This window comes from Megascapheus bottae, chromosome 22 (assembly GCF_031878675.1).
Source record: "Megascapheus bottae isolate mThoBot1 chromosome 22, mThoBot2.hap1, whole genome shotgun sequence".
Lineage (NCBI taxonomy): Eukaryota > Metazoa > Chordata > Mammalia > Rodentia > Geomyidae > Megascapheus > Megascapheus bottae.
The window spans coordinates 10052708-10072895 of record NC_143530.1 but is presented as its reverse complement, the minus strand read 5'-3'; the positions used below and the strand labels follow the sequence as shown (position 1 = coordinate 10072895).

The 20188-nt window shown below is 39.6% G+C and overlaps 1 protein-coding gene across 1 annotated transcript in view; it reads right to left on the bottom strand.

The window, feature by feature from the left end:
- Nucleotides 1–20188, bottom strand: part of Btbd9 (BTB domain containing 9) — a 338683-nt gene that overhangs the window by 279692 nt on the left and 38803 nt on the right. Inside the window, exon 6 of the mRNA XM_090355745.1 lies at nt 18803–18922. Coding sequence (XP_090211871.1) covers nt 18803–18922 — 120 coding nt within the window. The remainder of the gene's footprint in view (nt 1–18802; nt 18923–20188) is intronic.

The window sequence follows — 20188 nt, the reverse complement described above, 5'->3', positions numbered from 1 at the left end:
CAGAGCACTTAGTCTTGAGCAAAAGAGCTAAGGGACAGCACCTAGGCTCTGAGTGCAAGCCTTACAAATGACTATATATATATTAGTATAATATATTATATAATATATATATATATATTTATTATGAGGTCTGGGAATGTGGTTCATTGGTAGAATACTTGCTCACAATTGCAAGGCCCTGGGTTGATCCCCATCATGGCAAATATATACAGATTCTTCAATATACTAAAGATCATATTATAATAAGTGTAACAGACACCATCCTAATACTTCTTCCTTTTCTTACCCCATCCTCATTTCCTTAAAATTATATGAAAATTACCTGAAATTATATTTTTCTAAATTATAACTTGATACCCTTCATTCCATTCTGTGCTCATATAAATTCATATAAATGCATAAACACATGCATAATATTATTAGTTAGCTGACAAAAGAAACATAACAATTAATGAGATCTATAAGTGTGTATTGTGTGTGTTGTTTGTTTTCTGTCAGTCCTGAGGCTTGAACTCAGGGCCTGAGCACTGTCCCTGAGTCTCTCTGTGCTCAAGGCTACTGTTCTACCACTTGAGCCATAGCTCCACTCCTGGCTTTTTCTGAGTAGCTTATTAGAATTTAGAGTCTCACAGACTATTCTGCACAGGCTGGCCTTAAACTGAAATCCTTAAAACTCAGCCTCCTGAGTAGCTAGGTGTGATCCACCAATGCCTGGCTAATGGGTTTTGTTTTTTTTTGTTTGTTTGTTTTGCCAGTCCTGGGCTTAAGCTCAGGGCCTGAGCACTGTCATTGGACTTTCTCAAGGCTAGAACTCTACTACTTGAGCTACAACACTACTTCTGGCTTTTTTTCCATGTATGTGGTACCAAGGAATCAAACTAGGGTCTTCATGCTTGTTGGGCAAGCACTCTACCACCAGGCCAAACTCCTGGCCTGGCTAATGTGTTTTTAACCTAACAACTTTCATGGCAATTTCTCTCCAAATTCATATGAAATATTTTGTTTGTTTTATTGAGACAAGATCTCACTATGCTGCCCAGCATGTACTTGAATGCATGATGCTTCTGCCTTAGCCTTGCAAATTCATAGCAGTTCAGGCACACACACCACACCTGGCTGCATACAATTTCTTCAACAATTTCCTTACTGACAGGCATTTGGTAATTTTCAGTGTTATAAACAGTGATACAATTAGCATGCTCACCTATATTGTAAACAGTTTTACCAACTGTTTACCAAATCAACAGGGACACAAATGTTACTCTTATCATAAGGTACACATTTACTTCTCTAACTCAGTCTAATCTGAATTCCCACCTCTAGTTATCAGGTGAACTGCTATTGACCAGAGGACTAGTGACCCCTGAACTGCCAGGGCCAATTATATTTCCACTCTTCTTCTACTGATCTCTCATGTTGCCCTATACTCTCTTGAAAGCATCCCTTCCTGTTCTACTTGTCCTCTTGCTGGAGCACTTCAGAATCAATCTATCTATCTTTCTTTCTTTTTGTCATTCGTGGGACTTGAACTCTGGGCCTGGGCGCTGTCCCTGAGCTCTTCAACTCAAGGCTAGTACCCTACCCCTTGAGCCACCTCGACACTTCCAGTTTTCTAGTAGTTAACTGGATATAAAGAGTCTCAGGGACTTTAGAGCCCAGGCTGACTTTGAACCACGATCTTCAGATCTCTGCCTCTTGAGTAGTTAGGATTACAGGTATGAGCTATCATGCCTGGATATTCAGAATCTTTCTTTTCTCCTACATTCTATTTCTTTTGAATCTAGTCAAACTTTACAGCTTTAGATATCATCCTCAAACACTAGTGTGTTGAAGTTTTGTTTTCAGATCTCCTTCTTCAGCTCCTACATTTTACAGTGAACATTTATCAATGCTCCTTAGAAGTCACAAGTCTTAGAACATATCTCATGAGGACCCACTTAATTCTAATTCCACTGCGACCATGTTTATATGGGAAACCACCATACAACAAATATCTCCCAACTGGCTTCCTTAGGTTCACTTCCCTCTCCCTTCAATTCATTCCTCCACAAAGGAGGCTAACAGGTTAGTTCATGTCTATAATCCTTTGAGTCTACCTCTTACAGATAATCAGATAAGTGAGAAAAGACTAATATTGTTCCTTTTTTTTTTTTTGCCAGTCCTAGGGCTTGAACTCAGGGCCTGCGCACTGCCTTGGGCTTTCTCAAGGCTAGAGCTCTACCACTTGACCCATAGCACCACTTCCAGCATATCGAAAAATCATGCTAGACAAGCACTCTACTACTAAGCCAATTCCCACCACTAATATTGTTCTATAATAGCAAAGATGAAACCATTAAAAAGTTCCTCAGATGTGGAAATGGTTAGAAAAACAATACTTTCCAAATATTCTGCTATTCCTAAAAAGGATAAATCAGATTTTCATCTATTAACACAGAATGATAGCCACAAGTACAACAGGAGACATGGCATACACAGCTGTGCACAAAAGCTTAAGGCCCTGAGTTCAAGTCCTAGTACCAGAACTAATATTGTGTATACATTTATATAATACATGTAGTATACATATATAAACATTATATATACACTAACATGTGCAAGGCTTCAAACTATCATGAATACCATATACTAAAAAGACTATAATATACATATAATATACCCTGGTAAATATGTCAAAATATTAACAAAATTTCTGTAATCAAATCATTTACAATGTAGTAGAGGAAGTGCTACATCTTTAAAATTCTCATCTCTTGGTTGCTGAGCAGGAACTTCTTAATTTGAGGCAGTCCCATTTGTCAATTCTTGCTCTTATTCTCTGGGCAAGTGAAGTCTTACTCAGGAAATAATTACCTGTGCCAATACTTTCAGAGTTTTCCCTTAGTAGCTTCAGAGTTTCTAATCCAATGTTTCAAATCTTTAAATGGGAGGAAGATGGAGAGAGATGGAAGAAGTTGAGTTTGATTAGGGTACAATGTAGGAAAGTCTTACAAATGAAACACTTCCCTAGGTAATTAAAAAAAAAAACTTAAAAAAATCTCATGGAAAAGTCAAGTTTATAAATTTTTAGTTTGCCTAAAAACACATTCACCATCTTTATTCCAAGTAAATACCTTGGAGTATTATCTTAACTATATTTTTGCCCTCAAGAAATCAATGATAAGGAGGAAGTTTAAGAGAAAATATTTTTATGTATTTGGCAGTTTACTAGTATGAGGTATTTATGAATCATACTGAAAATATATCCCTTCAAATCAAAGAAAACAATAGGTTTATACAAAGAATTGCTCCACAGTTTCCCCAATAAAGTGTTTAATCAAAATATTTATTGACAGCTGGTTAGTGCTCACTCTAAAGTAGAAAAGAAAATCAGTGTCATTGTACTCTTTTGTTGGAGATACAAGAGCTGAATATGCAAATTAGCATAAAATGGAGACTCATTATCTGTTTTACACTTCAAGTGTGCTTTTAAGCACTGTAGGTATACACACACACACATCTAGAATCCACATATATCTCAACAAACCATGTGCATCATCTGTTCAGAACTGGGAAGCGCATGCATGCTTCTACAACATTAAATGGAAGGCAGATGGTAGTCTTTGATCAACAGACATAAAATAAAACCATTCTAAGTTCTACTTCCTCCAACAGTCCTTCTAATTTTTTTTTAGAAAAATACCAAACAGTTTTTCGTTACTGTTGATTTGTAACTCCAAAATTACAATGAGTAATGCAAAAGAGAATTTCAAAGAAAGAAAAATGTCTTTTGGCACCGATTTGCTTTCATAGTCTTAGGCAGGAGATAATGCTAACTTTGAAACTCACAACATACTGTAGTTTTATCAGTATCTAATGTGTAAATTAGCTCTTTCTATAACTGGAGGTTTAGCTTTCAAAATACATAATTACTGATCATTCTGGTTTGCATCACATTTCTTTTGCAGAGTGAAATGAACTAAAACAGCTGCCATATCCTAATCACTTTATAATGTGCACAGAATTTCTATGAGTATTAGAAATCAAATCTATAGCTTCCTATCAGGCAGAACATATTCATGTGTATATATGACCCACATTATTTGGAAGAACAATTATTAACTTATGAAATTATAATTTGAAACATAATGAAGTCATGCTGATAAGGACAATATTACAGCTCTTAATGGGGTCAAAGACACCAGTCCACAACAATCAGCTCCCCCACTTTCCTGCACATCAAGAAAGCATGTTGGGCTGAAGAAGTCCAAGTGTTCACGCTACTGCCATTCCAAGCAAGGATCGAGCCCTCTATTTTTACCTTGGGAGATGAATTTTTAGAAGGTGAACCAAGCCTGGCCCTCTGCCCAGAATTTCTGGCAGCCGACAAGCAATCTGGTTTTACTTCTGGTCCACTTTCCCTTGAGCTAACCTTGTATCCACAGAGAGCACCCTGATCTAGGAACTTGTACCATGTATAATGATCACTAAGAAAGCTCTGAAGATTTTATTAACCATAGACCTTATACACAGAGTTCTCTGTAAACATATTTCTGTGCAAAGAAATATTAAAAATCTTGTTTCCTAGGATCTCCTTCCAAGGCTAGGGGGAAAAAACTATCCATGTTAAGAGGATTTTTTTCCCAGAAAAAATTGATTATTATCCAGGCAATTGCATTCACGGATGATGGAAGGCTGAACAGAATCCGTGAAATATCTGGTGAGCAACAGCAACCACCCAACCAAAGGAACATAAACCAAATCCCAGGATCCACAAATAATTAGTACACAAGATATATCATCAATGGCTAAACTCGGTGACTCGAGCTATGAATGCTATGAAAAGTCAGAGTAGTCAATGCTAGTCAAGAAGAGGTGAGATCTGAGTGTATACAGGCCTAATTTTCCACAGTGAAAATGATAAACCATGTATCCAACATCTCTATAGAATATCGTTTCTAAAGTAAGCCTGACAGGAAAATGACTATGTGATTCGCAATAAATGTGTGTCCAAATTTATTTTCTATCTGTTCTTCAGCTTTTTTATCTCCCCAAAATGAAAGTAACTGATGCTTCTATCCTCTGATAGCATTTCTCATCCAGTCTACAAGTTGAGTTGGGGGGTCCCAGAAGTTCTTTTCTATTAGTACCATAATTTCTGGGGTCCCAGTCCCAGGGCTCACTTTTGTCTCTGTGCCATTTGCTTGGAGCCCCCAGTTTGCATTCCACTTTTGTCCTTGCTTTTTACTCAATAAACCCACTGTCCATGCCTAATAATTCAATACCTGGCTTCCTAGTTTCAGATTTTCTAAGTTTCATTACACAGATTCCAAACAGATAACCTTGAAGAATGTCACAAGGAAGAACTTTAAAAAATGTACTATTTTCCTAAGCAAAGGGCATAATAGTTCATTTTATTCCAAAAGAGATGATTTTCTTCACTATTCAGAAATTTTAACTATTCTTTGTGACAATTAACTCAACTTACAGTTCTTCATAGGAAGCCTTTTAATCTCGTCAAAAGAAGATTTTAAAACCTAACTTTAAAACCAAGTAAATCTCAGAGGACTAGCATCATTTACAGAGTAGCACAGAAAGAGAAGACTTTCATTCATGTGCATTCTGTGAGTTTAGGGACATAGGTAGAAAGGAGGAATAGATGACAGATTATTTTGATTAGACACACACATACACACACACACACACATACACACACACACACACACACACACACACACACACACACACACACACACACTTTAGAACTAAGGATGAACTAGAGCTGTGAAAATACCCAATGAAGAGGGTTTAGATTTGGCAAAATCCAATGCAAAGGCTGTTTTGGCAACTGTCCAGAATATAGAACACCCTTTCTCTTCTTTTTCCCATATAATTCTTTGGTCCAAGTCCTGAGTAATATGGTCCTGGACATTTTATGTGCTTCATTACTGCACTACCACATTTACTTTACCAATTTTTAGAAGACTGTCATTCTCATGACATTCTTGCGAGCAGCAACTGTGTCCTGGCACCTGAAAGGTGACTGCAAAAACAGCAGGCATTTAGTAAATGTCTGTTGGGTATATATCTGAATAAATCCTATTAAAAATAAAGCTGTGTTGGGAAGATAGAAATCATGGGGAAAGGAATGTTTGAGGATCCACTAGGGAGGTGCCATCTGAACTTCAATATGGACCCAACTTGGGAAGCAACTGTTAGCAGAACCAAATATAGTTTCTGCCCTTCAGAATGAAAATTTGACAATGGCTGTTTGGGGTAATAATAATAGGTTATTAGTGTCATTAGCATCATCTCTTGCAATGGGCTTATTAAAACACTAATTTATATTCTGAACTTGCAAAATAAAATGCAAAGGAAAAGGACAACCCTATTCTAGTCTCTCATGTTCCAGTCCCCCTTCTACACACAAAAGGCGCTCAACATGTTATTATACTTTAAACAAAACGAAATAAAACAAATCCTGGATCCAACCAAATAACAGGCACAAACAGCCACTTCTCAAAGGTCTAACTGAGTATAAAACAATGTTTGGGTATTTTGTTTTGTTGAGTGCTTTCTTCCTGAAGAAGAGGAATCTAGATAAAAATAAGTAATTTTTCAACTAAGCAAAAAAACATGTGAGGCAATCTTGTGAAAAGAAATTTAGAAACAAGTGGGTTTTCTGCTTGTTTGTTTTGTTTTGTTGTTGGTTGTAAACTCTGGGCCCGAGAGCTGTCACTGAGCTCTTCACCTCAAGGCTAGAGCTCTACCACTGAGCTACAGTGCCACTTTCAATTTTCTGGTAGCTGATTGGACATAAGAGTTTCATGGACTTTTTGTGCCCAGGCTGGCTTTGAACCGAGATCCTCAAATGTCAGCCTCCCAAACAGCTAGGATTATAGGCGAGGCACACCAGTACCTGGCAGAAACAAGTGCTTCTAAACACAGCTGAAACAAAACAAACCATGACTTAAGAACTAAGAGTTAAGTCTAAAACAATTTTATGGAGAACTAAGGGGCAGGCAATCCAAAGCTCTATTGACAACCTGACAAAACACACCTAGATGAAGAAGTGCCACACTCTTTGGTGCATTTTTCAAAAGAAAACTTCAACAATTGCTCATCATCATCATTAGTAAGCATGTGCTTGTTATCAGGGTGACTGTGACCAATACTAGCATTTGGTCACATCAGGCCTCTTATGGCATTCTTAGAAACTGCTCCTCACAAACAGCCAGTAAGACCTTCTTCAGGGTTCCAAGTCTCCTCTGCAGAGTTGTCTATCTGTGTGTGTGTGTGTGTGTGTGTGTGTGTGTGTGTGTGTGTGTGTGTGTGTGTGTGTAAACATGTTTGGGCTGAGTTTTTGGTGCTGGGGCTTGAACCAAGAACTTAAACAGCTCTATCAGTGAACTATACTGCCAGTCAAACAAAACATAAGACAAGAGTCAAGCAGATTTGGTCACAAACTCAACTTCTCTAAGGTTCAGAGTCTCTTCATTCACAAAATGAAGGTAGTGGTCTTTCCCGCATAATCCTACTATGAGAATCATATAAGGCAATGACCAAAGACAAAGGCCTGTTAAACATTAGGTTGCCACTTCTCTGTCCTCCCCTAAGGTTCTGCAACCACCAAGTCTCTACCTTCCTCCTTTCTTCTGTTTGTTGGGTCTCATAAATATTTACTGACTCTGTCTCCTTTAAGTTACTCTTCTATTTATTTAAAAATTCCAAAGGAAGGTTAAAAAAATCTTACTTGTGTGAAACTGAATAACTATACTAGAGAGGCCCACGTATCTCTCCTGCGCTAAGCAGATGACAACAGGAGCCGGCAGCTCTGAGGTACACCTATGGACTCTGGGCATAATTAATGCTCCACATCAGCAGGAAAACTTAAATAGTACAAATAGTTTCACATGTTATTTCACAAATCACAGACCCCAGAACAATTTATATTTAAATATGGCTTCATAAAAAAAAAAGTAATTTCAAATTCTCTTTGGCTCTAAGTAGAACTGCTATAAGTTAGTGACACCATGTGGTTACATTTTGCTTTGCATTCTTAAAAGAAAATGTGACTGTAGGCAGGGTTGCTCTAGGCTAGTTCAATTTTGACGTCAAAGTTGTAGGTAGAAATGGAGGGACAAAGGTGAACAAATGCAACAGTAGTACTCACTGGACACTATGTTAGAAATGAACTATACAATTTGTGGGTGGGGATAGGAGGGAAAATCAGGAAGTGCCAGGGAAGGGGTGACATTATTAAAAAAGAAATGTACGGTTTACAGATTTCTGTAACTGTAACCCCTCTGTACAATACCTTTATAATAACAATTGTTTAAAAAGTTTAGGTAGAAGAAATTTTTAAAGTATGAATTAAAATAATTACTTTTTAAGGTGAAATTACTCCTGCTTCTTTCACAGCTGAATAAAACATTTCTTGAATGGAGAAGCCCTGAGGCTACACAGAGGCTTAGTATGACTCTGGCTAGGGATTCTTAACACCACCTCACCCTCCATGAACCACTGAACAAAGCAAATATGCCTGTCCTTAAAAATAAATAAATCTATCAATGCCTGGTCAGAGGCAAAGGAGGAGGAGAGAGATAAGTGAAAACACACATGCTGTCTTGTACATTAATATGGCAAGGAGAAGCAGCAATACTTGTTTTTCATGTTTATGTCTCCAGATCTATAACACTGTATAGGTACTGTAATCTAATGAGAGCAGTGAGAAAATGATGCTGTGTCTAATGACAGGAGGGAGGAGGGGACCAGGAATGTATGAAGGCAGTAAAAGAGATGAAAGGACCTTATACCACAAAACTGTACAGTTTTAGTATTCACCTAATGAGGCCTCCTGCAGTAGACCAGCTACTATGAATAACATGCTCCAAAGAAAGCCTAAATAGCTAAGGCAATAACAAGAAAATGTCAGAGAAACCCCTCTGTATAACTAGCAAATGCTAATTTAAAAAAAAAATGCAGCCACCTCCCTAGGTAAAAGCAACAACCCCCTCCATCCTTTGCCCAGGCACTATCACACAACAACCATGCACTCTTTAGAAATGTGTGCTCTGAACAGGTCTCTCCCAAGGGAGACATAAGACCCCAACATCAACAACAATGGACAGACTAGATGCCTACTTATCCATTAAAGAAAGTGGCAAGTGGACAAGTGATAGCGAATAAAGACAAATCTACTATCTCTGCTGGTGAGGCATGCTTAACTTTTTGCTGTACATGGGAACAGCCAATTAATGACGTCTGTTAGCCCCTAATGCCACCTGAAAGCAAAAGACAGGTGGATACGGACTCTATAACACTCTTCTGAAATACTTTTGGGAAAAGGTTAACTACAATAATTAAAACATTCGGTAAGACAAAAAGAAATCGCACAGTGAGATATACAGTAGAATTCAGCACTTGATAAATATGGCCACACCCAATGGCCTGACAAGAAATCCTTAAATGAACTGGCTAAGGTGATATGTGTTTCCAATCCCTACCTGAGGTAAAGGCAGAGAGATTGTGAGTCCATGCCAGCAGAGCAAAGAGAAGTATGAGACCCCATCACAACAACAATATAAAAACAAGAGTCAAGCATGATGTTCAAAGCCACTTAAGAGACAGAGATATAGACGACAGCCGTTTGAGGCCAGCCAGGACAGAATAAAAGTTGGTGTGATCCCATCTCAAATAAGTTAGGCATGCTATCATGTACCAGCTGCATGGGAAGATTATGGTTCTAGGCCTGCCCCAGACCAAAACCTAAGATCCTATCTAGAATATATTTTTTCTAAAAACAGACTAGGGCATCACAAATATTTATATATAGTAAATGAATCATATATATGTAAAACAATGTTCTGACTATAATGAAGGTATTTTTAAAGACTTCATGAAAATATAGCATTCTTTATTAAATATTCCAATAGCAAACATTTCTAAAGATGATATAAAACCAGACATCAAGCCAGGCCCCAGTGGATCAACTTAATCCAAGCTACTTGGGAGGATCACAACCTGAGACCAGGCCAGCAGAAGAGTTTGTAAGACCCCTTCTCAACCAAGAACTGGCACAGGAGGACACATCTGCTGTCCTATATATAACAGGAAGTCTACAATAGGCAGGATCATGGTTCAGGTACGAGGAAAGACCCTATCTCAATAATAACCAATGTAAAAAACAGGCTGAGGGCATATATCTGCAATAGATCAGCCTTAACATTAAAGTCCCAATACTGGAAAAAAATCATAAATAAAACAGATTTGACCTTTTTTAAAAAAGTACAACTCTAAAAATGTATGTTGCAAAAAAGTACAAGTCACTAAAAACTAACATAGAATACATTATAAACAAAAGGCATTACATAGTGATTATCAGTATAAAGTTTTCACAAAGAATAAGGATAATCATCCCAATATAAGGAACGTAGGATGCTATAGGATTTTCATAAATAAAAGTTGAGTGGCAAATATTCAAAGTATTCAAAGATATATTAAGTCATTAGTAAAGAAATTCACAGTAAATACTATTACAAGGCATAAATTACAGTGGCAGGATGTTCAGAATGCCTGCATTTGGAGCTATTTAGAGAAAGGGTATCTTTACATAGATACTGAGTAGAGCCTTTGAACAGGACAACTTTTATCAAATATGTGTGTGTGTGTGTGTGTGTGTGTGTGTGTGTGTACACACATATAGTTCAAATATATACAAAAGTTACAATTTAATAATTAAAAAGTCCCAGGTACTTTCAAGTCAGAGATTAAGAAGGTAGAAGTTTGAGGTCAGCCCTGGAAAAAAACTTAGTGATATCCATCTCAACAAACAAGTTCAGCATGGTAATTCATGCTCTAATCCCAGATACTATGTTTTAGGAAGAAGCATCACATGGACAAAACAGTGTGAGACTCTACCCGAAAAATAAAGTAAAATGGGTTGTGGGTATGGCTCAAATGGTAGATTGACTGCTTGAAAAGACTGAGGTCCAGAGTTCAAATCCCTGTACGGCCAAAAAAAGTTAAAAAAAACAATAAAAAAATAAAAACCAGAATACACTTAGTTCTGTGTTAACCAAGCTCGTGTTACCAATGCATAAACTTTTTTTTTTTTTGGGCCAGTCCCAGTGTTTGAACTCAGGGCCTGAGTGCTGTGCTTAGGCTTTCTGAAGGCTAGAATTCTACCATTTGAGCCACAGCACCACCTCCAGCCTTTCCTATGTATATGGTACCAAGGACTCAAACCCCAGTCTTCGTGCAAGCTAGGCAAGCACTCTACCTCTAGGCCAAACTCTTGGCCTCCCTTTTTTTTTTTTTTTTTTTTTGGTGGGTCATGGGACTTGGAACTCTGGGCCTGAACCCTGTCCCTGAGCTCTTCAGCTCAAGGCTATGGCCTTATCCCAGGGCCTGGGCATTGTCCTTGAGCTCTTTAGCTCCAGGGTACCGCCCTACCCCTTTAGCTTCAGGCCCACTTCCCATTTTCTAGTGGTTAAATGGAGATGAGTCTCACATTCTTTAGTGCTAAGGCTGGCTTTGAACCATGATCCTCAGATCTCAGCCTCCTGAGTAGCTAGGATTACAGGTGTGAGCCACCATGCCCGGCTAGTTTTAAACTGTCACACTTTACTTTCTTCAACGCTCCATTTCCACTAAACCACCATTCCTTCAATTCTCAAGTCTCACTGGTCAGTCCCAGCAAGGAGTACCTCTGTCATCTATTCTTTCCTTCCTCTCTCAGCAGGCATGTCTTGAGAACTCTGTATATTCCTCAACTTGAGCTCCCAGATTTGACACCAATGTCACATTTGTAACATCAGCTGCCATTCACTGGAGCTGCTATAGTTTTCAGGTGTCTCTTGATCACAGGTGTGCTGGAAGGTTGGTCCCCAGTACAACAGTATGAAGAGATAAGTATTTATGATTTAAAACCTGCAAGAATGACAATTCTCATCAGGCAGGCTGTTTGCTCAGAACAGATTGTTGTATTGGGCTACCGCACGAGTATAGGCCTGTCCCTATACGACATGGCCACCTCTCTTGCCACTTCTCTCTCAAATTATCTCATAGCCAGAGGAGCCAGCACTTTGTTGTGTGAATCTCCCAGTGAGTGGAATTATAAGCTCAAAAACCAACTATTCTTTATAATGAATCCAGCCTCTAGTATTTCATTATAGCAATATGGAACAGACCAAAAATGAAGTCATATTACCAAGACTTCTCATAGTCCAGCAGTATTATATAGCTGCCAAATTAATGGTACTATGTTGAGAAACAGCTGGAAATCATAATGAATAAGGCCAGGGTATACAAAATTGCTATTCCCTACTAATCTAAGAAAATGATGAAAAAGTAGGAGAGAGTTTATTAGATATCTAAGACAATTTCCAAGGTTGTAAAAATTGTCTTTATTGAGAAAGAAAAGGATGACTAGACATAGAACTGTTCTAAGGGCACAGAAAAAGGTTGTTCATAAGTTGACAAATCAGTTTTTTCTGCCTCTTCAGCTAGGGACTGTGGCTTTTGGCTACACAGATCAGTCCCCACTTACCCAACATTCCTAAAGAATTAATCTCTCCCATCAACTCACAATCATGGCTGTAACAACTGCTCTGGTTTGAAGCCTGTGACATTATCCTTACTAAATCGAATGCTGCCTACTACTTAAAATACATTGCACAAAGTAGAATGGCAAAATTTGTATTATACTATGTATCTTAATAAGCTAAAAAATGTTTTATCAAAAATAAAATATATAAAGCTATGGAGCTGAGAACAGTAGGAAATTCCACCTCCAATGAGATCCAGCCTGAACCAAAAGTTCACAAGACTTCTTTCTCAACCAGTCATGGTAATACATATTTGTCATTCCAGCTAGCAGGAGGCCGAGACTGGGAGACCTGAAATTCCAGGACAGCTTAGATTAAAAAGGAGCTGGGTGCTGGTGACTCACCCCTATAAATCCCAGCTAGTCAGGAAGCTGAAATTTGAGGACTGCAATTGAAAGCCAGCCCAGGTAGAAATGTCCGTGAGAGGGGCCGGGAGTTTGGCCTAGTGGTTAAAGTGCTTGCCTAGCATGCAGGAAGACCTGGGTTCGATTCCTTGGTACCAAATACATAGAAAAAAAAAGCTGGAAGTGGTGCTGAGGCTCAAGTGGTAGAGCTCTAGCCTTGAGAAAGTCCAAGGACAGTGCTCAAGCCCTGAGCTCAAGCCCAGGACTGGCAAAAAAAGAAAAAAGAAAAAAGAAAAGTCCGTGAGACTCTTATCTCCAATAAACTAACTTAGTAAAAGCCAGAAATGGTGCTGTGGCTCAAATGGTAAAGTGCTAGCCTTGAGCACAGATAGGCTCAGGGACAGAGCTCAGGTCTTGAGTTCAAGCCCCAGGACCAGCAAAATATAAATAAACTTAAATAAAATAGGAAGGGAGGGAGGAAGGCAGGCGGGTAGGCAGACAGGCACGGAGGCAAGCAAATAAACTAGAGATTCAATTTTAACAGAAGAAGCTGAGTATGGTAGTATGTCCCTGCCATCCAAAGAAAGAAGGGAATGAGAGAAGAGAAGGAGGAAAGGGAGAAGGGAAAAAAGGGGAGGAGAAGGAAGGAGAGAAAGAGAGGCAGACGAGAGATTCCATCTTGACAGTAGAAGCTGAGCACGGTAGATACATACCCATCATCCCAACAATGGCAGGAAGCATAAAATAAGAAGATCATGATTAAAGCATAAAATAAGAAGATCATGATTCATTTGAGGCCCTGATGATTAAAGCATAAAATAAGAAGATCATGATTCATTTTGAGGCCCTGAGAGCTGGCCAGTGGTGGTTCAGGGCTAAACCAATTGCCTAGCAAGGAAAACATACTGAGGTCAAATCTCAGTATAACCATGAACAAACTCCTGGAAACATGAAAAGTAATGAGGTTATTAAGATAAAGAATTATTATGTCAAGCAGGCTTAAGATCACTATGTACACAATGACAATACAGAAAGAACCAAAAAGACTCGGCTTCTGAGAAAAGAAGCTGTGTTCTCACAGTGAGAGCCACCACAGCCAAAGACCAATAGGGTGGCTCTCTTTCTCTGAAGGTCAATCTCCAATTGAAGGTCCAATTTCAGTTAAGAATTTCAGAAATTAGGCAAAATAATAAAAGCAACTGATAATTACAAAGCCTCCACTTTCAATCAGGCACTGCTCAGCACTTACAAACACTATTATTCAATGCCACAGCAAGTTCATGAAGAAGAGCTTGCTCCTGTTCTTTATGGGTATGGGAACTAACTCCACAGCCCATAGTTTTTCTACAACACAATGCTGATTTTTTTTATTTTTTGGCTGGCACTCAACCACTTGTGCCATGCCTCCAGGCCTATAATGTTAACTTTTTGCCATTCTTGGGCTTAAACTCAGGGCCTGAGCACTGTCCTTGAGCTTCCTCAAGGCTAGAACTCTAATACTTGAGCCACAGAACCACTTCCAGCTTTTTCTATGCATGTGGTACTGAGGAATCGAACCTGAGTCTTCATGCATCCTAGGCAAGCACTGTACCACTAGGCCAAACTCCCAGCCCCACATAATGCTAATTTGTATGTAGTTTTACCTAGACTCAGAGAGCATTAAAATATCTTTTTTCAATACAATAAAAAAAAATTCATCAATATGTGACACACATTTTCAAGATTAATCTCAAAGTTCAGGTTCCTGAAGAAAAGCATAAAATGCAACCTTTTCACAGTACAGAACACTTCAATTCATAAAGTCATCCACCACTCATACTTGTCCTAATGAATGTATTGTTTAAAAAAAACAAGCTAATAAACATAGGTACACATTAACATTAATATCATTTCACAGTCAGTGCCTTGACACTATGCAACTCATACTAACAATTACTGCATATAAGGTCACAGTCTAAGTACTGTTAAAAAAATACTAAGAATCTTATTCTTTGCCTCTAAGAACTATAATTCTAGTATCAGAGGCAAGACAAACATGCAAGGACACTTAAGAACAAAGGTGACATATAAGTATGTTAAGTACATGATCATGAATAATTACATGCTAAGGAAATAAAGCATTTTTGTTCATTGAAATTCCTAGACAACATGCCATTCTTAGATTCATTTAAAAATATTGCCAGGCGCTGTGGCTCACACCTTTAATTCTAGCTACTCAGGAGGCTGAGATCTGAGGACTTTGGTTCAAAGCCATCCTATACACAAAAGTCCATGAAACTCTTATCTCCAATTCACCTCTAGAAAACTAGAAGTGGCTCTGAGGCTCAAGGGATAGGGCAATAGTCTTGAGCTGAAGAGCTCAGGGACAATACACCCAGGCCCTATTGTAGGGAAGTAGCCTTGAGCTGAGGAGCTCAGGGACAGCACCCAGGCACAGAGTTCCAGCCCCAGGACCAACAACAACAACAAATAATAATAAAATTACATTAAAATATTATCAAAATTCTAACCTATTGCAAAAGGCAGATGTAGTTGATAATGTCAAAATGTTTAAATGGATATAAGGCTTCAAAAGCCTTATAAAAGTAGATATGGAGCTTTTTCCTTTCTTCAGTGGCGGTGTGCATCCTAGGGCCTTCCACAACTGGGGTGCTGGCTGGAATAACCTCCCTACCCAGAGCCTGGCTTTAGACCCCACACCCTGGAGCCTAAGTCAGGCTTTCTCCTGGGAAAGTCCAAGGAGGGCTGGAGGCAGCCTGCAGCCTATGCTCCCTGGCATGCACTTTGCTTGATGGCGGATGGCCGGGAGGACCAGTGTGGACACTTCCCTCCTGCTGCATCTGCACCCACTGGGCCCACACCCCACTGGGGGAAGGGGGACACCTCGCCTGACCAGGCAAGGCTGAAGATGTAGTGTGTTACTCCTGCTTCCTGGGCCTGGACATGAAGGGAGAGTGAGTGCGTGCACACCACCAATTTGGCAGGTGAAAGATGAGTACTTGAGGATGATTGTCCTGGTTGAAAACCACATGGGACAGCAAAGGTGACTTCTGGGTGTCCTTGATGAGGATTTTGAGTGTTTGATCTTCAAAAGTTGCACGGAACATGGAAAATTTCCAGGAATCTGAGTAAATGCCTAGCCAGCATCCTCGACTATACATTTAAGACAGTTCATGAATAAATGTTTTAATATTTGGAAAAAAAAAGTAGATATGGGGGGCCGGGAGTTTGGCCTAGTGGTTAAAGTGCTTGCCTAGCATGCATGAAGACCCGGGTTCAATTCCTCGGTACCACATACATAGAAAAAAGCCAGAAGTGGTGCTGAGGCTCAAGTGGTAGAGCTCTAGCCTTGAGAAAGTCCAAGGACAGTGCTCAGGCCCTGAGCTCAAACCCAAGACTGGCAAAAAAAAAAAAAAAAGTAGATATGGGGGCTGGAACCCTGACCTAGTGGCAAAGTGCTTGCCTAGCACGCACAAAGCCCTGGGTTCAATTCCTCAGTGCCACATACACAGAAAAAGCCAGAAATAGTGCTGTGTCTCAAGTGGTAGAGCTCCAGCCTTGAGAAAACCCAAGGACAGTGCCCAGGCCCTGAGTTCAAGCCCCAGGATTAGCGAAATAAATAAAGTGGATATAATCCTCACTTATTTATGTGAATAAAGAGAGTTCTTCCTTGCTGGAGGCATAATGGGGTGCCTGCACAGCAAACCCCAGGACTATTAAAAGAAAAAGATTCCCTTTTCTTAATCATTACTAGCTTGAACACTACCTCTCCTTTTTTCCTTAGAGTCTGGTACTGACATACAAAAATAAAAGCTGGCATCATGAATGTAGCCAAGCTCTAAACACATCAAAGCTGCCTAAGCACTGACTACCAAGGGCTACCTAAAAAGTAAGGAACGAACATAAACAATACCCATTAATAAACAAAAAGCAAGTATGTTTTCTAAACACTAGAAAGCACATGCTCCTGCCTTCCAAATGGAGCTGTCAGGGGAATAACGTACCTAGAGTGTTTGGACTAGGATGGTTTGTTCTGGGAGTCATATGCTTACTGTTCCAAATTAAATGTACTTTACTTTAGTCCCTATCTGACACTCTGGCTGATATGCTGCTTAGGTTTTAATCCTATACTACCTTAGCCTGACTCAGTGCTGACCTGACCTCCTCTACACGTGGGCCCTCCACTGCTCTCAAGTATCCCTAGGCAGCTCTCAGAGTTGGAATCTTCACTCAATTTCTTGTCACAATCTATTCAAAACTCTTCTGATAAAAGAGGAACTGCTAGACCTGAAATACTTGTCTTTCTTTGGGGAAATGAAATGGATTTTCTTCATTTTCACACAAGAGAATCCCTGGGTAACAATTCTGTTCCCAGTCATGCTCACAATAAAAAAAATATATAGGGCATGTTTTTTCACTTCACTACAGGCTGAAATGTTTTGTGGAGTTCTTGGGCTGCATGCTGTTAGACCATGAGGTCAGCAGGTGTAAAGGTGACCTGCAACCAGAAGACTGGGGGCAGCAGGGCATCATCTGCACTTCATCAGCTGCAGCAGGAGGCTAGGTAAGGTCACACAGGGAAAGGGCCAGCTCTATACCCACTGAATCCCTTCTCTTCTTCTCCTGCCCCACCTGGACTAAATGAGGTCGGCTACTCTATGCATTTGACCTCTGGATTTGAAGGTAAAGAAGGTAAAAGTAAATCCCAGTGGGAAAAATACAGAAGAACAAAACTGCAGAATTTGAGGGTGCGTTAGTAACCTTTCCCAACTCCCAAGCTTATTAAATTGTATAGGTTATGCAGAATTTCAGGAAATTTAAAAGATGGCTTATTCCTAAAGGGAGAATAGGAAATATTAGAATAGTAGCTTTTGGATACTTTTTAAAAAGTTATCTTACCTGAAGCTGCAATATAACACCAGAGAGGCTGGTGAGGATGAGGAGAGGGCATGCTATGAATATGGGAGGAGGAAGGAAGGATAAAGAAAGAAATAGGGGAGGATTAGGGGACAGTATACTGAGGATGAGAAGTAGGGAAGACAGGAGGATGCACTGAGGATGAAGAGGGGAAGATAGGAGGAGGAGGGAAGGAAGGAGAGGAGGAAGGGAGAGTACACTATGAATGAGGAGAGGAATCTGGAAGGAGGAAGGGAGGGTATATTGTGGGTGAGGGGAGTGAGAATATAATGAGGATGGGGGGGAAGGGGAAGTATGAGGATGAGGGGAGGGTGCACTGTGAATGAAGAATGGAGTAGAGAAGGATGAGGACAGGATGTACTGTGGATGAGGAGTAGGAGAGGATACGGGGAGGGTACAATGAGAATGAGGGGGAAGAGTGGGAAAGCTTGAGGGAAGGGTTTGAATAAAAAGCCCACCCATTAAGCCTCCTTTGCCCTAGATCAAAACCATAAGAAACACCAGTTCTGACAAACTCCCTTTAATGGCTACTGTCTAGAGTCAGAATACAGGTTCCTAGAAATGCACACAGCAGCCAAAGTTCTCCTAACATAGGCACTGGCAGGAAAGCTTCAAAGCCGCCAAAAATAACTCCCTTAGTTTCTGTGGGAAGAACACGCCCCTAACATTATTTCAGTTTTCAATATGTAGCATGAAGTTTAAAAGATATTTCTACTTCTCAGGAATCCCCTGTCTTTTTTCATCATGTTTCTATATAGAGACGCACGTTACATGGCTTCACAGTACATCCTAAGTACTAAGGCACATTATTTTTCCAAAGTTTTCTTTTTATTCAATAGCTGATACTTGGAAAAGCTCTTCTTCCATTAGATTTTTTTTAAATGCTGGTCCCATCTGAAAGTTGAAATCTCCTTAAATAAATATTAAAGCCACTTATTAACCATGAGAACTAACCTGCATACTCGGGCTGGAAAATACAGCTTTTGCCAGGACCGGCACAGATACTGTGAATGATCTATCACTCTGATCCAATCAAGCTCATCCATTGATACTTCAATAAAGTAGGAATAAGATCTATGAAGTAAAACGTAGAGAAATTATCATATTAAAATAACAATACACAGCTATGCTTATATAAAAGATTAAAATTACCAAAAATGCAGAATGCACTGATTAAATTTTCTGCCAAACAATAAAATTCAGATAATAATGAAAACTATATATAAGCCTCTAGTGTAACGTTCATCACAGTGTATTAAAATTAGCTCCCAGCTTGCTTGCCTGCTTCATCCAATCATAAACTGCTAAGAACAAGGACTACATGCTTGGCACATGTTAGGCCTTCAAGACATTGTGGTTTTCCAGCACAGCCAGGATGCCCTAGATATATACCACATTAGCAATTAGTGAAGCTGGGAGTGGGAGGGAATACAGACAGATAAAAGGGGAGAAAGGAGAGATGGAGGGGAAGAAAAAAAAAAAACAAAAAACAGAAGCAGGAGGTGTGCCTTCTTCCTCCAGGGTCCTTGGTCTGGGTGCTGCCGCTCCTTTCTCAGGAGGAAAGCTGCCTTGAAATGGTACCCCACAGAGGTCAGCTCATCTCTGCTACCTCTCAGTCCCCCAACATCCCACATAAAAGCAACCTTAAGAAAAATAAATGACAATGAGTATATGCTTCTTTGGGATACAACTTAAAAACGTGCTGGCTAATAACCTGGCAGTAATAAAAATAGCCTATCATCCTCCTCTAATCAGCCACCCTGGACCATTATATCTGGTCCCACCCTGAAAAAATCTATATTGCTTTGTCGTAAGGCAAATTTAAATTTGAGATGCAGTTATTACTTGTACTATAATATCAACAGGAACAATCTTGGAAGATTTAGGTGACCATAAATGTCAGGCTGCAGCCCACAGTTGTGACCAGAAAAGGTCAGCTTATTTTGCATCAGCCCCTCATTTTCTTCTGTCCTCTCAACCTCCATTCATTTTATCGCTCAGTCTCATACTGCTTATAACCTTTTATTGAACCTCTCTGGGTTATCAGTAATGCGGGATATAATTTTAAAACATGTCAGAATCTTTTAGGCTTAAGATTTTGAATTTTTCACCTTTGCTAAGAATGTTAACATCATCTTTAAGAAAGGAAAAATTTCAGGCCGGAAGTTTAGCCTAGAGGTAGAGTGCTTGCCTAGCTTGCACGAAGATCTGGGTTCAATTCCTCAGTACCACATACATAGAAAAAAGCCAGAAATGGTGCTAAGCTCATGTGGTAGAGTTCTAGCCTTGAGAAAGCCCAAGGACAGTGCCCAGACCGTGAGTTCAAGGCTCAGGACTGGA